Genomic DNA, 18,395 nt, shown 5'->3' on the forward strand with positions numbered 1-18,395 from the left:
TAAGTAAGAAATAAATCACTGGTGTTTTAAGCCTTGAGAATCAAATATTGTTCTACTGTAATCTTGCCTATCTGATAGGGATTATTTGAGGTCACTCAGTTAGTTGGGGGGACCAGGGTTTGAACTTGGGTGTGTAGACTCCAGATGGCACATTTCCTTGCCATTCCTCTCTCTGCTTCTTTTCCTCTGTACTCTCAGGTTTCCTTACTTCCAGACACAGATGCTGCTCTTGTCTGCTAATAAGAAGTGTGGACACTGATGACTCTGTTTTTTACTGTTTCCAGTCAGAAAATGAAATGCCTGATGTTTTTCAATGAAGGGCAACAAGTCGGAATTCTGAAGTGTAATTTTCTGCAATGGTTCTGTTTCCTGAGGCGCATTCTTATCAACCCCAGGAAACAGCTGGAGCACACAAACTATTATGGGCTGTGATCAGCTCTTGCCTCAGAAAGAGCTATTCACTGTGATGCAAACAGTAACCATGGTTACAAATCGAAGTGCAGTCTTATTAGGTGCATGTAGCAGAGATACTAATATGATCATCCTTTTTGAGGATGAAGAGGATAAATTCAATTACAATGACAAGCTTTTCCCTCTGTAAATGTCTTACTTTAAAAATCGATTCTTCTAGCATGCATTTAAGCTGGGGTCTTGATTTCGGGAATTGCTGTAGGTTTCAAGGTTGAGTTATTCTCCATTTTTCAGAGAGCATCTTTAGATAATTTTTGTCCGGGTTCCTAGGGGAGTGTCTAGAGCCTGTAAGAAAGTGGCACTTCCTCTTACTTAGGTAGTGGCTCAGGTTGTATAGCTTGTTCTTATAATAATGACTGAGATAGTTGTGACTATTGTATTCAGTAGCAGAGATTATCATAACCTCAGACTGGGAAGGCTCCTTCTCCCTTTAGTGGCAATAATTTTATCATATCCAGTTATAGGGGTAGAGTTTTGGATGTATACTAATTCATTCAGACCCTCAATTCATTCATTCATTTAAATATTTTTGAGTGCTATTCTTCTCTGCTCACTACTTAGCTAGGTGCTGGGAATATACAATGATTAAAGCAGACACAGTCCCTATCGTAGAGAGCTACAAGTTAGACCTTTTTGTTTGTTTGTTTTTTGAGACACCATCTTGCTGTGTCACCAATGCTGGAGTGCAGTGGTGTGATCTTGGCTCAATAGACTTTTTCTTCTTTTAACCAACGAACAAGTGATGTTTTTGATAACTGGACTAGTTGACTGGATGAAGCTGAGCGTATCCTGAACAGAGTGAGAAGTGCTTGTAGAGTGAGCGGTTTACATCTGAAGGAGGAGAATGAGGACGTGGAGACCATGGAGGAGGTGGTTAGGTAGTGAGAGTTCTAGATATGGCCATAGGAGTGTTGGTTAAAGGAACTGGAGAAAATGCAGCTAAGTTAGTTCACAAGAGCTCACTCAATACAAGTATACAGAGGAAAGTAGAATTTGTTGTTTCAGAGAATAGACTAGGCTCTATGGGTGATCATTTTGGTGAAGAAGATACTTTATTGAAACTCCTGATGTTTTTGGGAGTGAATGTAATTTTTATAGTCCATTGATTTTCCAAAAAAAAAAAAAAAAGATCAATGACCTGATTGAAATTTTAGTTTTCCTAGATCCAGGCTCACAAAGGCCTGTTGGTGAGGATATAGTCCTCTTATATAAGGAAGCTAGGTTTTTTTTTCTTCAAGGGACCTTTGCACACTAGTTTTTTTGAGAGGGATGAGGACTGCAGGGACCAACTTTCCAGTGCTAGAGAATTGTAAAAGATAAAGCAAGGGCTTCTGTTTATGAACATCTGAGTTAAGCCTGAGAACATATGAAGACATCATTACTTCTAAGGCAACTAGTAGCAGCTGTACATATTTAAGTGAGAACCAGCTTTTTCTGAGCATCTGTGTACTTGGGTTGGCACTCTGAACACAATCCTCACACTTTTTCTTGGTCTGTGCAAATGCTACTGCTTACCTGGGATATTGAAGCAGTTTACCACGTGTAAGAATGAGCTCTATTACAGTGAAATGGATCACTTCATTAAGCAGCAGGCTCCCTGTCACTGAGAGTATGTAAATGGATGTTATGAGACTGGCTATGTATAATGTAGGAGAGAAACTGCTTGGATAAGAAGTTGCTCAGATGAGTTTGCCCTTTAACTCTGTGATTCTATGAGCCACATCTATAGTAACATACCCAGCCTCTGGAGAACCCACCTGGGGGGTATCTAAACTCACTGTTCCCACTGTATTGTATTCCTGGTCCAGAGATAATACACAACTGTGAGAAAGTTCTAGTAGTGCTGTGCTGGAGGAATTTCTGAAGCCAAAGTTTTGATACTGATTCTGATATGAATTTCTTTCTCATTCTCTGATTTTCTCTTTACGTTGGTTCAGCAGAAAATGGATTTTTAAAAATGCACCTTTGTCCACTGGCTTAAGCAATCTTTAACCAGTATAACTAGGCTCAGTGAAGCATTCCCAGAGCTGTGTTTTGTATGGTGATGCATATATTTTACCATTTGCTCTCTTTTCCTACCCACTTCATTCTCCACACTGCTTTAGTAAATATAGGAAAGTATATATTGCTTTCAAATCAGAATGACAGATACTAGAATGGGCTAAGACCATACTATCCTCAAGAGAACATTAGAAATTACCATTAAAGAACTTTCTTTACCTGTGATGTATATACATAAGTAAGTGAGGTACTTATTGCATAGGTTTCTCAATTAAAAAGTTACTAATGAGCTATATACTCAGTAAGACATCTAACATTTTTCCTAGAAGCTCTCTTGTATTGGTTTGCCTAAAGTCATCACATACCTTTTGTGTGATGAGTAACAGCTACATTTAGGTCTCAGTCCGCATTTCTTAAGCCAGCTCATGATTTCAACCCCCACCTCGGGATATGAGTTAGAACTGAAACCTCTCAATTCTCTGAACTCATTTTCTTAGACTAGAAAATTACAAATGGTGAGTATATGGTATCCCACTATGGAAAATATAGTTTACTGTTTCCTAAGGATCTTGAGTTCAGAGGGGATTTATGCACATGATTGCAGGGCAAAGGGAAAGACACAACTAACATCTATTGAAGAGCTGAGCAAGACACTTCCAGATGTATTTCCTTGCTTAATCCTTACAACGTCCTGATGAGAGATTTTTATTCCCATTTTACTACCTTTTCTCACTTTGTCTTTTTTCTATGATAATAATAACATATCGGCAATTATTCTTCTTATATATGTCTTTATGGGTTCATTAGGCCCATCCAGAAAGCAGAAGTATGAGCCACCACGCTGTCTTCTCTGCTGCCCCCACTCTGCCACCTTCCAATCAGAAACATAATGCCTGCTGCAGCAGATAATGTTAGGCAGGTCTGTGTTGCAGAGCCAAATATCCTCACCTGTGGGACTTCTTAGAACTAGATAATGTGATGCCATTTCGGATTAGACAATATCAACCAAGAACTGCAAGCATCTCAGCTCAGCTTGGGCTTTTCAATAGAAGGAAATCCTGTGCCTGTCACAGCTCTGAACAGAATTTTCTAGGATAGCTCTAGGATCACTTGGGGTCCTGAAGCTATCATATCATTTGGACCCTAGATGTCACTTTAGCTGAATTGCATAATTTATCTCTCTAAGGGGGAGAAAATGAGTGTATGAGCAAGTGCACAACGGGACAGGTTGCATCCTGCCTTTCTTCTCTCTCAGATTTACAGCACTTTGGTCTAGAGTGTCTTCAGGGCCACTTGGGTGAAAGAGGCATTATGTGTCCAGAGGTGTTTGTGCCCTTGTTTCTTGGAGGCTACTCCTATGTGGGTGTCCTATGGTCATCGATTGCTAGGAGTGTATCAGTTAAATGAATGTGCAATCAGCAAGCCCTGAGGAGTTTATTGCATGAGGAAGCCAATTGAATGGGCTTTTCCCAAGTCATGTTTTGTGAGCTAGAAATCTAGAACAGTGAGGAGGGGGGCTTGAACCTGGGAGGTTGCAGTGAGCCCAGATCATGCCATTGCACTCAAGCCTATATGACAGAATGAGATTCTGTCCTTTCCCCACAAAAAGAAAAAAAAAATACCTCATTTGTATATCTTTTTCTTTCAAATACGTTTGTATTATCATTTCTAGTTCATTATTAATTATGTTTGTAATTTTAAGTAGTAAACCTATGCTTTTATTTCTTTTTGTAGCAAATTTTGACAGAGTCTTTTGACTTCTTACCTTGTAAAACACAGATTTTAGCATCTGTACTCTCTGCTGCCCCTCTTTTGGCTGCTTACCTTCTAGACTTCTGTCATTGGTGCTTATACTTTTTATTTTCAATATAGATTATATATATTATTTAATTAAATTTTTTTTTTTGAGACAGAGTGTTGCTCTGGTTACCCAGGCTGGAGTGCAATGGTACGATCTTGGCTTACTGCAACCTCCGCCTCCCAGGTTCAAGCAATTCAGCCTCCTGCCTCAGCCTCCTAAGTAGCTGTGATTACAGGCATGTGCCACCACACCTGGCTAATTTTATATTTTTAGTAGAGGCAGAGTTTCTCTATGTTGGTGAGGCTGATCTCGAACTTCTGATCTCAGGTGGTCTGCCTGCCTTGGCCACCTAAAGTGCTGGGATTACAGGTGTGAGCCACCATGCACGGTCTTTAGATTTATATTCTTGTCTTTATCTATAAATTCTATGCTTTCTCTATCAGTTTGTGCTAATGTTAGAAATTAAATCATTATGGCTATGAATATGGTTTACTCTAAAGCTGTAATGAGCTCTAAGTACATTTTCTTTTGTGTAGCTTTTCTTAAATGTGGAGTTTTAGGTTGCATTTAAAAAATTGCCTATTGTTACTACATTCCTAAGCTTTTCCAGTATCTCAAAGATACTAATACACCTTTAGCATCCCTTGATATTTCCTTGCAGATCTGCCCCTCCTGTTAGCTCCTCTCTTCCCTACACTGCCCTCTTGCTTTACGAGATGGGTTGCTTGCCAGACCACTGCACAATGGACACCCTAGCATTCATTGCCATCCTGAGTTGGAGACCGTATATTTCTATTTCTTAGTTCATTCCCTCATTTTGCTTGTTACGCTGTCAATAACTTTGTATAAAAGGACAAATTAAGGTTAACATTTTTTAGAGTTTTTTTTTGACCCCAGCTTTTCTATATTATTTTTATCACACTCCATTGATGATTTGGAAGCATGTAGAATTCTTGATTGAAGGTAATTTTCTTCCAGTACTTTGAAATCATGGTCCCATTATCTTCTACCATTCTGTGTTGCTTAAGAGAATTCCAAAATCTAAGTCTTATACCTTTTCCTTTCTAGATAGAACATTTTTGGATTTTTTCATTCTTAGTGTTATAAAGTTTCACAACGATTCATTTACATACAGGACTTTTAAAAATTATTTTTTGGGGCTTATTTTATTTTTCCCTAGGCATCTTTGTGATCTGAAGAAATATGTCCTTTATCTGTGGGTTCTTGAATTCTCTTTGATAATGTTCTGGGATATTCTTTTTGATGATGTTCTGTCCACACTTTTCCTTGTTGTTGCTTAGCAGGACTCCTAATAATCAAGTATTGGCATTCCTGGATTGATCCTCTTACCTCTTATCTTGTCTTATGTTTTCTGGCTCTTTGTTCCCCTCTTCCCTTGCTCTTTGGAAGAGTCTTGTTAAAATATTTTCTAATGGTTGTACTGAGGGCTTTTTTTTTTTTTTTGGTATGTGTATAATCTCATACATAAAGGTTTTAAGATAATTAATGGTCCATTCTAAAACATTTTCCTTGTTCTGTTTTTCATATCAATCTATGTTTTGTGGATACAGTATCTTCTCAAATCTCTAAAAACTAATTAGAATCTTTATTTCAACTTTCTAAATGATATTTCTTTTTTGGAATTATTTTGCCTGTTTTTTTAATTTAACATTGGGTTTTAGTCTTTGGCTTCCTCTCTTAAACCTCTGATGGTGCTGCTCTATTGTACATTTGTATTTAAGGAAGAGTATTTGCTTTAGTATGAGCAGGAGGCGTAATCCTGAGGGGTGCTCTAAGCTCAAGAATTCAGAAGACTTTGCTGTGAGATACAAACACCTGTGCTAATTGCCCTGGTTTTTTTCTGGATGCGTCTTTAGCAGAGCCCTGCCATGTAAATGCTTTGGCTTCCGGGTATTCTGCCCAATGAGGAGGTGGTATACTTCCTTGAACCCATCCCTTTCCTTGAATTCATCCTTTTTAGGCTTTCCCTTACTTCTGCCTCCATTGTACTTGGCAGTTTCCAATGTGCAGCTTCTTCAGAGTTTTGCAAGAAAGATATTCTCTTTTTAATTCCATGTACCTCTGCATGGAATTTTACACTGAAATTTCTAAATAGCATAAATGGTGTCATATTCTACTATTTTATCTGCTCCTCTTCTTTCAGAAAGTTTTCAGAGTCTTTCGTCTATGTTGGTCTTCTATCCATTCTTTTCATTGGTGTGTCTTTATACTTTTGTAAAAAAGTATTTTTTTTTTATGAATCTATCATTTTAAAAGTATCTGGGAAGGTTGAGGAGATAAATCCAGTTACTAAGTCATGCACTAAGCTTACCATTTTGAGTTGGTAGCCTACTTAAAGTATTTTTAATTTGGATGCTTCATCAAATCAGAGAATTCTTCCAATCTTCTAAATCAGTGAAATTTTACTTTGTCTTGGATCTGATGTCTACATGTATATAAAAGAGAATAGACCAAACATATCTGAATCAGACACCATATGTGTCCTTGTAATGATGTGGCTGCAGGAAACTACTTTATTCCAAACAGGCACTGACCCAGAGTGATTTTCACTAAAATTCAGAAGACTTTGCTGTGAAGATTTTCACTAAAATCACTCTGGGTCAGTGCCTGTTTGGAATAAAGGCAGTGGGATATTCATTTACTTCTGTTACATTCCATCATTGATAGGTTTTCCCGCTTAACCTTTAGCTAGCATAGACTTGCTGAATATACTGTTCTTTTCTCTCTCTGCTTTTGTGAGATAAGAAGGTCACAAGTTATTTTATATGTTTTCATCACATTATGGGGAGGGAATAATATTTTCTTTATAAATTTATGTTGTATGTGTACATGCATGGATGTGCATCTGTGTATACGTATGTGCTCATGTATGTGTTTGTGAATATGGAGAAAGATAACTATCCAAACAAATACTATAATCACAGAGACCACAGATTCCTTGAAGTACACTATAGGGACTTTTCTATTTAGTAAATTTTCCAGTATGTATTTGTCTTTTGAATGCTTTCTCAGCTGAGTGGAGATTTTATATTCCTTATTAATGTCTGTGTGTTTGAGAAAGAGAGTGAATTTTTTTTTAAGAAATTAAGCATTCTATTCTATCCTGTTCTGTTCTATTCTATTCTATTTATTTAAGTTGGGGTCTTGCTCTGTTGCCCAGGCTAGAGTGCAGTGATGTGACCACAGCCAACTGCAGCCTTTAACTCCTGGGCTCAAGCACTCCTCTCCCCACCCCCACCTGCTTCTTTAGTCGCTGGAACTACCGGTGTGTACCACCATCCCCAGCTAACTTTAAAATTTTTTTTTAAAGAGGTGGGCTCTCACTGTGTGGCTCAGGGTGGCCTTGAACTCCTGGATTCAAGTGATTCTCCTGCGTTGGCCTCCCAAACTGTTGGGATTCTGGGAATAAGCCACCATGCCTGGCCTAAGCTACCTATTTTGGATTACAATAAAAATTAAATTTCCAGTACAATATTATTAGAATAAGACTCATAGTGAATTAGAGCATTTTGGTTTTGCTGGCTGAAATTTGAAAGAATTAGAAGAGATGAAACTTTGGTACTTGATACTGAGATGTATGAGACCTAACACTGAACTATGCAAAAGGCCCACAGAGTAGTAAGAAAATTAAAAAAACAGGAGTGAACAGCATCAAGAAAGTTGAGGTTAAATGATTATCAAGGGGACTATAGATAGCAAAGGTCCCAAAGGGCAGAGAATAGCTATTAAAATAAGAGAGTAGTATTTATGAAGCCTCATTGACGCAGGTATCTGTGATTTGACCTCTGCATACTTCTACCTCTTGATATAAGGACGTCCTCTCTATTATCTTTGTCTCATGTTAGGAATGACATCAGCTTTTGGCTTCAACTTTACTCACATATTTTGATAGTAATCTGGGTCTTTTGCTGTCTTGTTTTCTCCACAGTTGCTCCACTTTCTAAGACAATTATATGCTTGGATTTAGTTTCCTCTAGCTTTTTTCTGCCCCAGGCTCTCCTTTCATTTAGCTGAGATCCTGACACTCTGCCTTATTTCTCCTCCATCCTCATATCCTCATTCCTCCTTTGCAGGGAATTTCTCTTTTCCTTCTTTATTGCTGTGCTTTTCCCCCTGCTGAGCAGCAGGCTTTGGGCCAGTTTGGCAGAGTCTTTCAGTTCTGTTAGTTCTGGGCCAGCTACAAACTTCTTACTTATTTACTCTAAGGGTGTCCAAGTCTGAAGGCTCTTGGAGTGTGCACACAGCATCTCCCTCCATAGGAAATAGACTTTGTACGGTAGTGTTTATAGTAGTAACTCCAAATGGAGGTAAAATGATACCCCATCACTATTATTCATTCACAAAGTATTAAGTGCCACTAATGCTAAGGTCTGAGGCTATAGCTGTGAACAGGACAAACCAAGGGCCTGGGCTCTGGCTCTTGGAGTTTACATTACATAAAATAAAAACAAACATTAAAAGTATTTTAAACAAAACAATCATAAAGGAAACAAGCAAAAATGCCCAAACTGAGTTTTTCTTCTTATGAAATTCCTTCAAAGGGCACCTTCTGACTGATGATGTTTACAATAACTTTCCATAGTCTAATATTTTAAATATTTTTGTATTTTATTTAGGGTATGGAGGATGGAAATGGGTTGGGGACCATAATGACATGTTTATTATTTTTCGAAGGGACAGCTCTTAATAACCTGTTGCTGTCTAAAACTAGGAAACAGGCCTGATAGAAATACAAACTCTTTTAGCCTTCCTTCTAGATTTTGTCAGTCAAACTCATTGTTAAGTATTCTAAGTGATTTGTTCTCTTTGTCCCATTTTATTCCTGTTTTTAGTGAGTGAAATGGGAAGAAATTAGAACTGAAGTAACTTGAAATATGTAAAACTAACATAGAAATGATGGAGAATAGGCTGTATGTGTGTTGTGGAATTTTACAAACACTTGGCTATGGCTACAAATTAAGACATTGAGAAGCATGTGGTGTAATTGTTTTATAATTATATTGCTACTGTCCTTAGCATCCTTCTTTGTCACAGATCTGTGGTTTGGGACAACTATTTAATTAGAATGGTAAACAGAGTGGCTGAATTCAATATTTCCCCCTTCTTTTCTTTATGAAAATGAGAAAGTAGAGTAATACCATCTCCATCTTTGGAACTGCTAAGTTGGAAACCAAGAACATAACTGCCTTAAACATCTGTAGTGATGTTATCCTGCACATAATTGGCATGAAAATAGAACATATTCTTTGTGGTTGTACATTACATTTTCTCTTTACTAGCCATGATGAAGTTTACGTGTTTATGTAAATAATACAGGGAGAAAAAGTTTTCTTCCCAGAGGCAGTGGGATTGGTATTAAGAGATCCAGGTTTACATTATGGTTTTACCACTTGCTGTGTGACCATGAACTTACCCTCCTTGAGAATAATTTGTTTATTATCAAGTGGTAATAATAATACCAACTTTATAGTGTTGATAAGAGGATTAAGTAAGATAATGTGAGTTCAGGTACCTAGTACTCAAAAAGATTAGTTGACCATTACTCTTGACTATAGGCATCTTCTACTAGATTTGTTATGCCAACAAAGGGAGAAGAAAGAACATCAATGAATCAATGTGGGTACAGAACACATTAACATCCATCATTCTGAAACAACATTTATTGCTAGTTTTGGGTCCCAAGCTGTGAAAACCAGATCCATACCTCCAAATATTCTCATGGGAACATGCAGATTCTCTTGTATGTCTATTACATGTGAGTTATCTTAGTTATTTTTTGTGCTACAAATATTACTTATTTATTATTGAGAATAAAAAAGATTCAATTTATTTTATAGGTCATGGGATCTTCATTTTAGCTTGTCCCTGGGTTCTCTATTGGCTCATTATGGAGGTAGGAAGTGAGGGGGGAGTTTATGTGTCATTGTATTACATTAATAGGTACACATTCAAATATCTTCTTTCTGTGCCATAGCTTCTCTTCACCCCTTTTTATTGTATCTAATAGTTATAATTGCAAAGGACTTTATGAATTGCTACATGTGTGCTAAAGAATAATGATGATTTTCAAACTTAGTACAGAATGTAATTAATTTTTATAGCAACAGGATGTACCTGCCAAGTGGGTACTTTGAAAATGAAATTGTTTTTGATTGTGTGAAACTGCTTGAAAATGTGATTCTCAAAGCTTTCTTTTTCTTATGGCCAGAAAACAGTGATATGGAAATTAATTATGATTATGCACTTGAGACTGGTTCTTCTTCTACTTTGTTTTTTTTAAGTGAATCTTAAAAAACACAAAGTTTCTTTGGACCAAGAACAAGCATAAGACATTTTTATACCCTGGATTTTAGGTGGAAAGGGCCTACTCATTGTAGCTTTGAGTGAATGAATCACCATTTGCCCGAGAAGCAGCATACTTTAGGGTACACTTGCATTTTTCCTTTTTGGTGCAAGGTGACATTTTTCTCTAGCATCTCCACTTGCTCAGGATTGCAGTATAATGTATTTACATTATAGGCCAAAAATCTAAATAGAAAATATTTATTCTGACAATATGTCTTATGAAATGTCAGGTGTAAAATATTCACAAGAACGTTGTTAGGTACTTGTTTTTTAACACCTTCCCAGGTTAACAAAAATGCCACACACAAATTTTTTATTCCCTTGTATAACCTGGTTAATAATCTCTTTTGGCCCTCATCTTTTTCTTACTGGATTTGGGTGATATGTTTGTGGAAAAGGTTGATTAAACAGTGAGTTTCCAAAACAAAATTATTTATTTATTTGGTAATATAGGCAAGGATTTAGAGGAGACGTCAGGTAACCTCTTTGTGTGTTTATATGGCACATATGATAAGCTAATGATTTGCTTGAGATATGATAGTTTAGAGCAGTAGCTTGGAGGAGGGCAAGGTTATCAGAATTACCCGTCTGTTGATATTCCTTCAATGTATATGCTTCTTTCAACTCAGATTCTGATTAGTATAGATACTGTTAAGATAACTGGTTTATTTAGAGCACTGGTTCTCAATCTTCAGCATGATTCAGAATCACTTTGAGGGCTTGTTAAAATGCACATTGGTGTCCACCCTCTCGCCTCATACCCAGAGTGTTGATAGAATCGATCAGGCGTTTTCAAAGAAGAATTGAGACCAATCCTTTTGACACTATTCCACAAGGTAGAGAAAGAAGGGACCTTCCCTAATTCATTCTATGAGGCCAGCATCACCCTAATACCAAAACCCGGAAAGGACATAACCAAAAAAGAAAACCACAGACCGATATCCTTGATGAACATAGATGCTAAAATCCTTAACAAGTACTAGCTAACCAATATGGATTTGGTTAGCTAGTATTTTGTTAAGGATTTTAGCATCTATATTAAAATAAAAAAGATATGATTTTTGATTTTAACATATCATAAAGATAATCCACCAAGATCAAGTGGGTTTCATACCAGGGATGCTTTAACATACACAAGTCAATAAATGTGATACATCACATAAACAGAATTACAAACAAAAATCACATGATTATCTCAATAAATGCAGAAAAAGCATTAGACAAAATCCAGCATCCCTCTCAGCAAAATTAGTATACAAGGGACATACCTCAATGTAATAAAAGCCATCTATGACAAACCCACATCCAACATAATACTGAATGGGGAAAAGTTGAAAGCATTCCCTCTGAGACCTGGAACAAGACAAGGATGCCCACTCTCACCGCTCCTCTTCAACATAGTACTGGAAGTCCTAGCCAGAGCAATCAGACAAGAAAAAGATATAAAGGGCATCCAAATTGGTAAAGAGGAAGTCAAAGTATCATTGTTTGCTGATGATATGATTCTTTACCTTGCAAACCCTAAAGACTCCTCCAGAAAGTTCCTAGAACTGACAAAAGAATTCAGCAAAGTTTCCAGATACAAGATTAATGTACACAAATCAGTAGCTCTTCTATACACCAACGGTGACCCAGCAGAGAATTACATAAAAAATACAGCCCTTTTTACAATAGCTGCAAAATAAATAAAATACTTAGGAATATACCCAACCAAGGAGGTGACAGACATCTACAAGGAAAACTATAAAACACTGCTGAAAGAAATCATGGATGACACAAACAAATGGAAACACGTCCCATATTCATGGATGGGTAGAACCAATATTGTGAAAATGACCATACTACCAGAAGCTATCTATAAATTTAACACACTCTCTATCAAAACACCACCATTCTTCACAGAATTAGAAAAGGCAATTCTAAAATTCATATGGGACCAAAAAAGAGCCTGCATAGCCAAAACAAGACTAAGCAAAAAGAACAAATCTGGAAGCATCACACTACCTGATTTCAAACTATATTATAAGATCATAGTCACCAAAACAGCATGGTACTGGTATAAAAATAGGCATATACACCAATGGAACAGAATAGAGAACCCAGAAATAAACCCAAATACTTACAGCCAACTGATATTTAACAAAGTAAACGAAATCATAAAGTGGGAAAGGATACACTTTTCAACAAATGATGCTGGGATAATTGCTTAGCCCCATGTGGGAGAATGAAACTGGATTCTCATCTTTCATATTATACAAAAATCAACTCAAGATGGATTAAGAACTTAAATCTAAGACCTGAAACTATAAAAATTCTAGAAGATAACATTGGAAAAATCTTATAAATGTTGACTTAAGAGTTTCGTGACCCAAAACCCAAAAGCAAATACAATAAAAAACAAAGATAAATAAATTAATTAAACTAAATTAATTAAACCAAATTAATTAAATTAGATTAAATTAATTAAACTAATAAATTAAATTAATTAATTAGACTTAATTAAACTAAAGAGCTTTTGCACAGCAAAAGGAACAGTCAGCAGAGTAAACAGACAACCTACAGAGTGGGAGAAAATCTTCACAATCTATACATCTGACAGAGGAGTAATATCCAGAATCTACAACAAACTCAGTAAGAAAAGAAATCCCATCAAAAAGTGGGCTAACGACATGAATAGACAATTCTGAAAAGAAGATAAACAAATGGCCAACAAACATGAAAAAAATGCTCAACATTACCAATGAGCAGGGAAATGCAAATCAAAACCACAGTGTAATATCACCTTACTCCTGCAAGAATGGCTGTGATCAAAAAACGGTAGATGTTAGTGTGGATGCAGTGATCAGGGAACCCTTCTGTACTGTGGAGGGGAATGCAAACAGGTACAGCAGCTATGGAAAACAGTGTAAACATTCCTTAAAGAACTAAAAATAGAACTACTATAGTGCCACAATTCACAATTGCAGAATTGTGGAACCGATTCAAATGCCCATCAATCGATACATGGATAAAGAAACTGTGGTATATTTATATTATGGAATACTACTCGTTCATAAAAAGGAATGAATTAATGGCATTTGCAGTGATCTGGATGAGATTAGAGACTGTTTTTCTAAGTGAACTAACTCAGAAATGTAAAATCAAACATCATATGTTCTCACTGATATGTGGGAGCTAAGCTATGTGGACGCAAAGGCATAAGAATGAGACAATGGATTTTGGGGACTTGAGGGGGAGGGTAGGAGGGGGTGAGGTATAAAAGACAACAAATAGGGTCCAGTATGTACTGCTTGGGTGATGGATGCACGAAAATCTCACAGATCACCACTAAAGAACTTACTCATGTAACCGAATACCACTTGTTCCCATCTGTTTAGTAGACACTAGAAATCTAACTTATGGAAAAAAAAAAAAGAATTGGCATGGCGTGAGTGTCAATAATCTGCCTTTCTAAGAAGTGTCCAGCAAGATGTGGATATTGCTGGTCTAGGGATCTCACTTTAGAAACCATTGATTTAGAGCATTGGGGAGGATTTGTCTCTGCTTCAAGGTCTTAGGAAGTCAGGAGGGGAATGGAAGAAGATTGAAGAATGCTGATCACCTTGCTTAGTTACTGAAAGTGTTGACTACAAACTCTTGCAGTGTTAAACATTAGTAAAGCTGTTAATATTAGTTACTTTTATTAATGAGAATCAGAGAAAGAGGAAACGGATTTGATTATTTCTTAATACTAGTCTTCTCTTCCTCTTCTGGTTCCTGCATTTGTCTTGGACATGTACCTTTCTCTTGCTCCTCATATAGCATAAATATAGATAGCCATACTATCATTGTCTTTCAGAAATGCGAAGAATGATGAGATGGTATCTAAGGTTTCATAAAAAAGCTGTCATACCAACCAAGATTATCATTACAAAGAAAACCTCATTAATTTGGTTTCTACCTATTCAGATTTTGCAGCAGTTAGGACAGTGCTTGGGCTGAAATGTGCCTTTGCAGTATTTATAAAGTTTGCCTAAAGCAAATCAATGACTTTAGGCTATTGCCTTGGAAATTTAAATTACTTAATGGAAACCTGCTTTACATTTATTTCAGTACTGCCACTTACATATAAATGATTTGATGAGTAGAAATTTGTCTTACCTGTTTATTTACATAAGCGATTTTTAACTTATGATTAGAATTGCTAAGGCTTTATTGTTTTAGGATTGTATAATTCAGATTTCTTCACGTATTCAGGCAGAACTTTTACCCAGTTAGTCCAAGTAGCTGGTTTTGTTTTTAAATGTAAAGTGCAAAATTGTCTGTACTCATCATTTTCTATTAGCTTCAATCACAGCATTATTGGGGGGGCATTCAAGATTGTCCCTGGTATCTTTTGTATTGAGTGGACACTAGAAATCCAACACATGGCTCAAAGAAGAAAATGTGTTCTTCAAAGAGTTTCTTTTAATTTTGCACATAAAACACATTTTCAAATGTTGTTTTCCATTGAATAATGCTCTGAGCTCAAATTTTCCTAGAATAAAACACCCAACCAGGTAAAAGATTTAAGAGATCTAGGCCATGCTTACTCGATGAAATGCAGCAGAGTGGAAAATATCCTGTCTGGCCAGTTCAAGGATATTACAATTTTTCTGATCTGGTAGTTAAAAGGAATGATATTATTTAAAGAGCTGCTGTTATATAGGCATTAGCTTGTTAGGAGTAGATTTTAATCTTTTGTGAAATTATATGTAAAAGTTTCTATCTGAAGGAATTAAAGTCTGTAATCTAAAGAATTATTGGGAAGCAAGTGTGAAGCTATGCTAGAACTTCGGTGCTTCTTTTCAACCCTTGTCCTCTTGCTGTGAAGACCAGCCTGAGTCAGATCATTGAGGATTAAGGATGAATGCATTACTCAGCACCCTGCAGCAGTTGGGTCAAACATCTTGGCTTTGAAAAGTTAGTCTTTTTGCTTAGTAAGCCTAGAAATTTCAGGTACAACTGCAGAATGAAAGTTCAGTATTTTGTTGATTAACATGGTCTACTTGAAAACAGCCTGTGGCTCTTCTGCATGTTTTTCCTCTCTGTTCGTGTATGTTAGTGTCTTAAATCATTGAATGGGTTACCAGTGAACCATATTGACAGCTGCCATATGGTCAGGGAGATTGGTTCCCATGTAGTGTTCAGGATGACATCCATCCTTTCACTTGAAGAAGAGTTTTAACATGTTAAGGGGGAAAAGAGGATATGCTTATTTTATTCTGGGAAATGGGAGTTCGGAGAAGTAAGGGAGGCTGTGATAACTCTATTGAGGCATAGAGTGAGGATTCTAGATCAGATGCCAACTAAGGAGAAATATTCTTGATCCAAGTGTTAGCCAGAGAAGGAAACACTTTGACCAAGGCTTTTCAGGTTGATCTGAGTGAGTGGCGTTCTAGGAAGGGCTGCCAAGGCCTGGGGGAGAGGAGGCCTGGGCCTGGCATCTGGGGTCAGCTCTGCTGAAGATGAGGAAACAACTGGTTTCTGCAGGCAACAGGAAAAGGAAAGAAAACCAGGTATATTCACAAGTATGTAAAGGGAAATGACAGAGTGAACCAAACCTGGAGCAAAGTCATTTTTATGCTTATTGTCTTAGAAGCTTCTTTCAAAGTTTAGCTTATCTTCAAATTAAACCAGGCAATAAGTCCTAAACCAGGTATTTGGGATTTTACATACTTTACATTTAACTATGTTTGTACTCCAACCTGGCCTCTGGAAAACTCTTCAGAAGAATCCTAGAGTGGTTAAAACTATCATTTCCATTTCCATCATCATCTACTAGTGTTTATTAATTAGCCAAAGTCTTTGTGCTCTTGAAAACAAGTCTTTAATTAGCATTTACTTGTGTTTTTCCAGGTAGCCCAGCCATGACCCACAGGAATCTGACTTCCTCCAGTCTGAATGACATTTCTGATAAACCAGAGAAGGACCAGGTAAGCGAAATATTCTTGCTTCTTTGAAATGTAAGACAGCATATGTCTAAAAGATGCTGAGGAAGGATTACAGGTGATGGTTGCCTCACTTAAAATGGACCTTTACGTACAGACAACAGTTTGCACTTTTCCTGGGAGAAGGAGAAGCAGTGTGTGAAGGGAGCTGGAATCAGAAGGAAAGAATTTGAGTCTACTTCAGCTGTTGCAGATGCATTCACTTGAGCAATTTAAGTCTTAGAGTAATAGTTGTCTCAGCTTTAAAAAGTAGTAGTAATCTCTGTTTATTCTAGGGATTAAGTGAGATAATTTATGAAAAAATATTTTGGTAAATTATGAAGAAATACTGGCCAGGCACAGTGGCTCACGCCTGTAATCCCAGCACTTTGGGAGGCTGAGGTGGGCGGATCAGTTGAGGCTAGGAATTGGAGACCAGCCTGGCCAATGTGGCCAAACCCTGTCTCTACTAAAAACACAAAAATTAGCCGGGTACAGTGTGCAGGCCTGTAATCCCAGCTACTCAGGAGGCTGAAGCATGAGAATTGCCTGAACCTGGGAGGCAGAGGTTGCAGTGAGCTGAGATGACACCACGGAGCTCCAGCCTGGGTGACAGAGGGAGATTTGTCTCCAGGAAAAAAAAAAAATGCTAAGAAACGCTGACACTGTTGTTAACTTTTGGGGGATACTGTAGGGAAAGATAATGACAGTTGTCTCACTAGCTATATATTTGTCTTTTAAAACATATAGTTGAATGAAGAGCAATCAGCTTTTGAATATCTGTTTGCTTTCTTTTGAAGAGAATATGGTATGAACTGGGCCATTTTTTTTCCAGCTGGGTAAATATCTGTGCAAGAAAATTATATTTTAAGAATATAGAGTTTTTAAAATTATATTTTAAGAATATATTGAAAAATGATTCCTAAATAAAAATATTTCAAAGTTTTGAAGAAATGAAAGCAGCATATTTAAAAAATCATGGAAATCCTAGACTCTTTCCCTAGGGTTGGAGGGGAAGTAGCATATATTGGAAAGAAGAAGGAATGTGAAGCAAGAAAATTTCACCTTGCTACTTATTCCAAAACTGGCTAGTTGTGTAATGATGGGCAGCAGTTTTGTTCTATGCTAAATGGAAGCTATGATACATAACTCACCTCAGAAAATCAAATATCTGATTCTTACTCTTTTAACTTACCATTTTGTCTTTTGATATAGTAGAGTGTGATTCTATTTGGCTTCATGCTTGATATGCTGATTGTACAGTTAGCCCTCCATATCCATGGTTCCGCATCCATGGATTCAACCAACCATGGACAGAATGAAATAAAATTGTGTCTGTGCTGAGCATGTACAGACTTATTTTTCTTGCTGTTACTCTCTAATAAATCATAACAACCGTTTACATAGCATTTATATTGTATTAGGTATTATAAGAAATCTAGAGCAATTTAAAGTGTTTAAGAGGATATGTGTAGGTTATGTGCAAATAGTATGCCATTTTATATCAGGGACTTGAGCATTCTCCAATTTTGTTATCTGACGGAGGTCATGGAAGCAATGCCCCACAGGTGCTGAGGGATGACTTGTTCTTTCCCTTTCTATCTTTTAAGTAGGTGGGTTTGAAGATTCCTCTTTTCACACTTTGCCGTTTTTAGTTTTTTTATATTTTTTTCCCAAAAACCCATATTCATGATGGTGTTCCTCTTTAACTGACAGCACTTGTAGTAGTGATAGAGGTTTATAGGCCTTGGTGAATTCTAAGAAGTATGGGAAGATTGTACATTCCATTCCATTCCATCCCCTCCCCC

General features: G+C 37.0%; 1 protein-coding gene across 13 annotated transcripts in view; it reads left to right on the forward strand.

Annotated features, from left to right (window-relative positions):
* SLC4A4 (solute carrier family 4 member 4) overlaps positions 1-18,395 on the forward strand; it is a 499,211-nt gene that overhangs the window by 305,717 nt on the left and 175,099 nt on the right. For all 13 annotated transcript variants that reach the window (XM_032259361.1, XM_032259360.1, XM_032259371.1 and 10 more), the window contains one exon: positions 16,517-16,593. In XM_032259361.1, the coding sequence (XP_032115252.1) occupies positions 16,517-16,593 (77 nt within the window). The remainder of the gene's footprint in view (positions 1-16,516; positions 16,594-18,395) is intronic.

Source organism: Sapajus apella, unplaced genomic scaffold (genome assembly GCF_009761245.1).
Source record: "Sapajus apella isolate SASKATOON/1434 unplaced genomic scaffold, GSC_monkey_1.0 scaffold108, whole genome shotgun sequence".
NCBI lineage: Eukaryota > Metazoa > Chordata > Mammalia > Primates > Cebidae > Sapajus > Sapajus apella.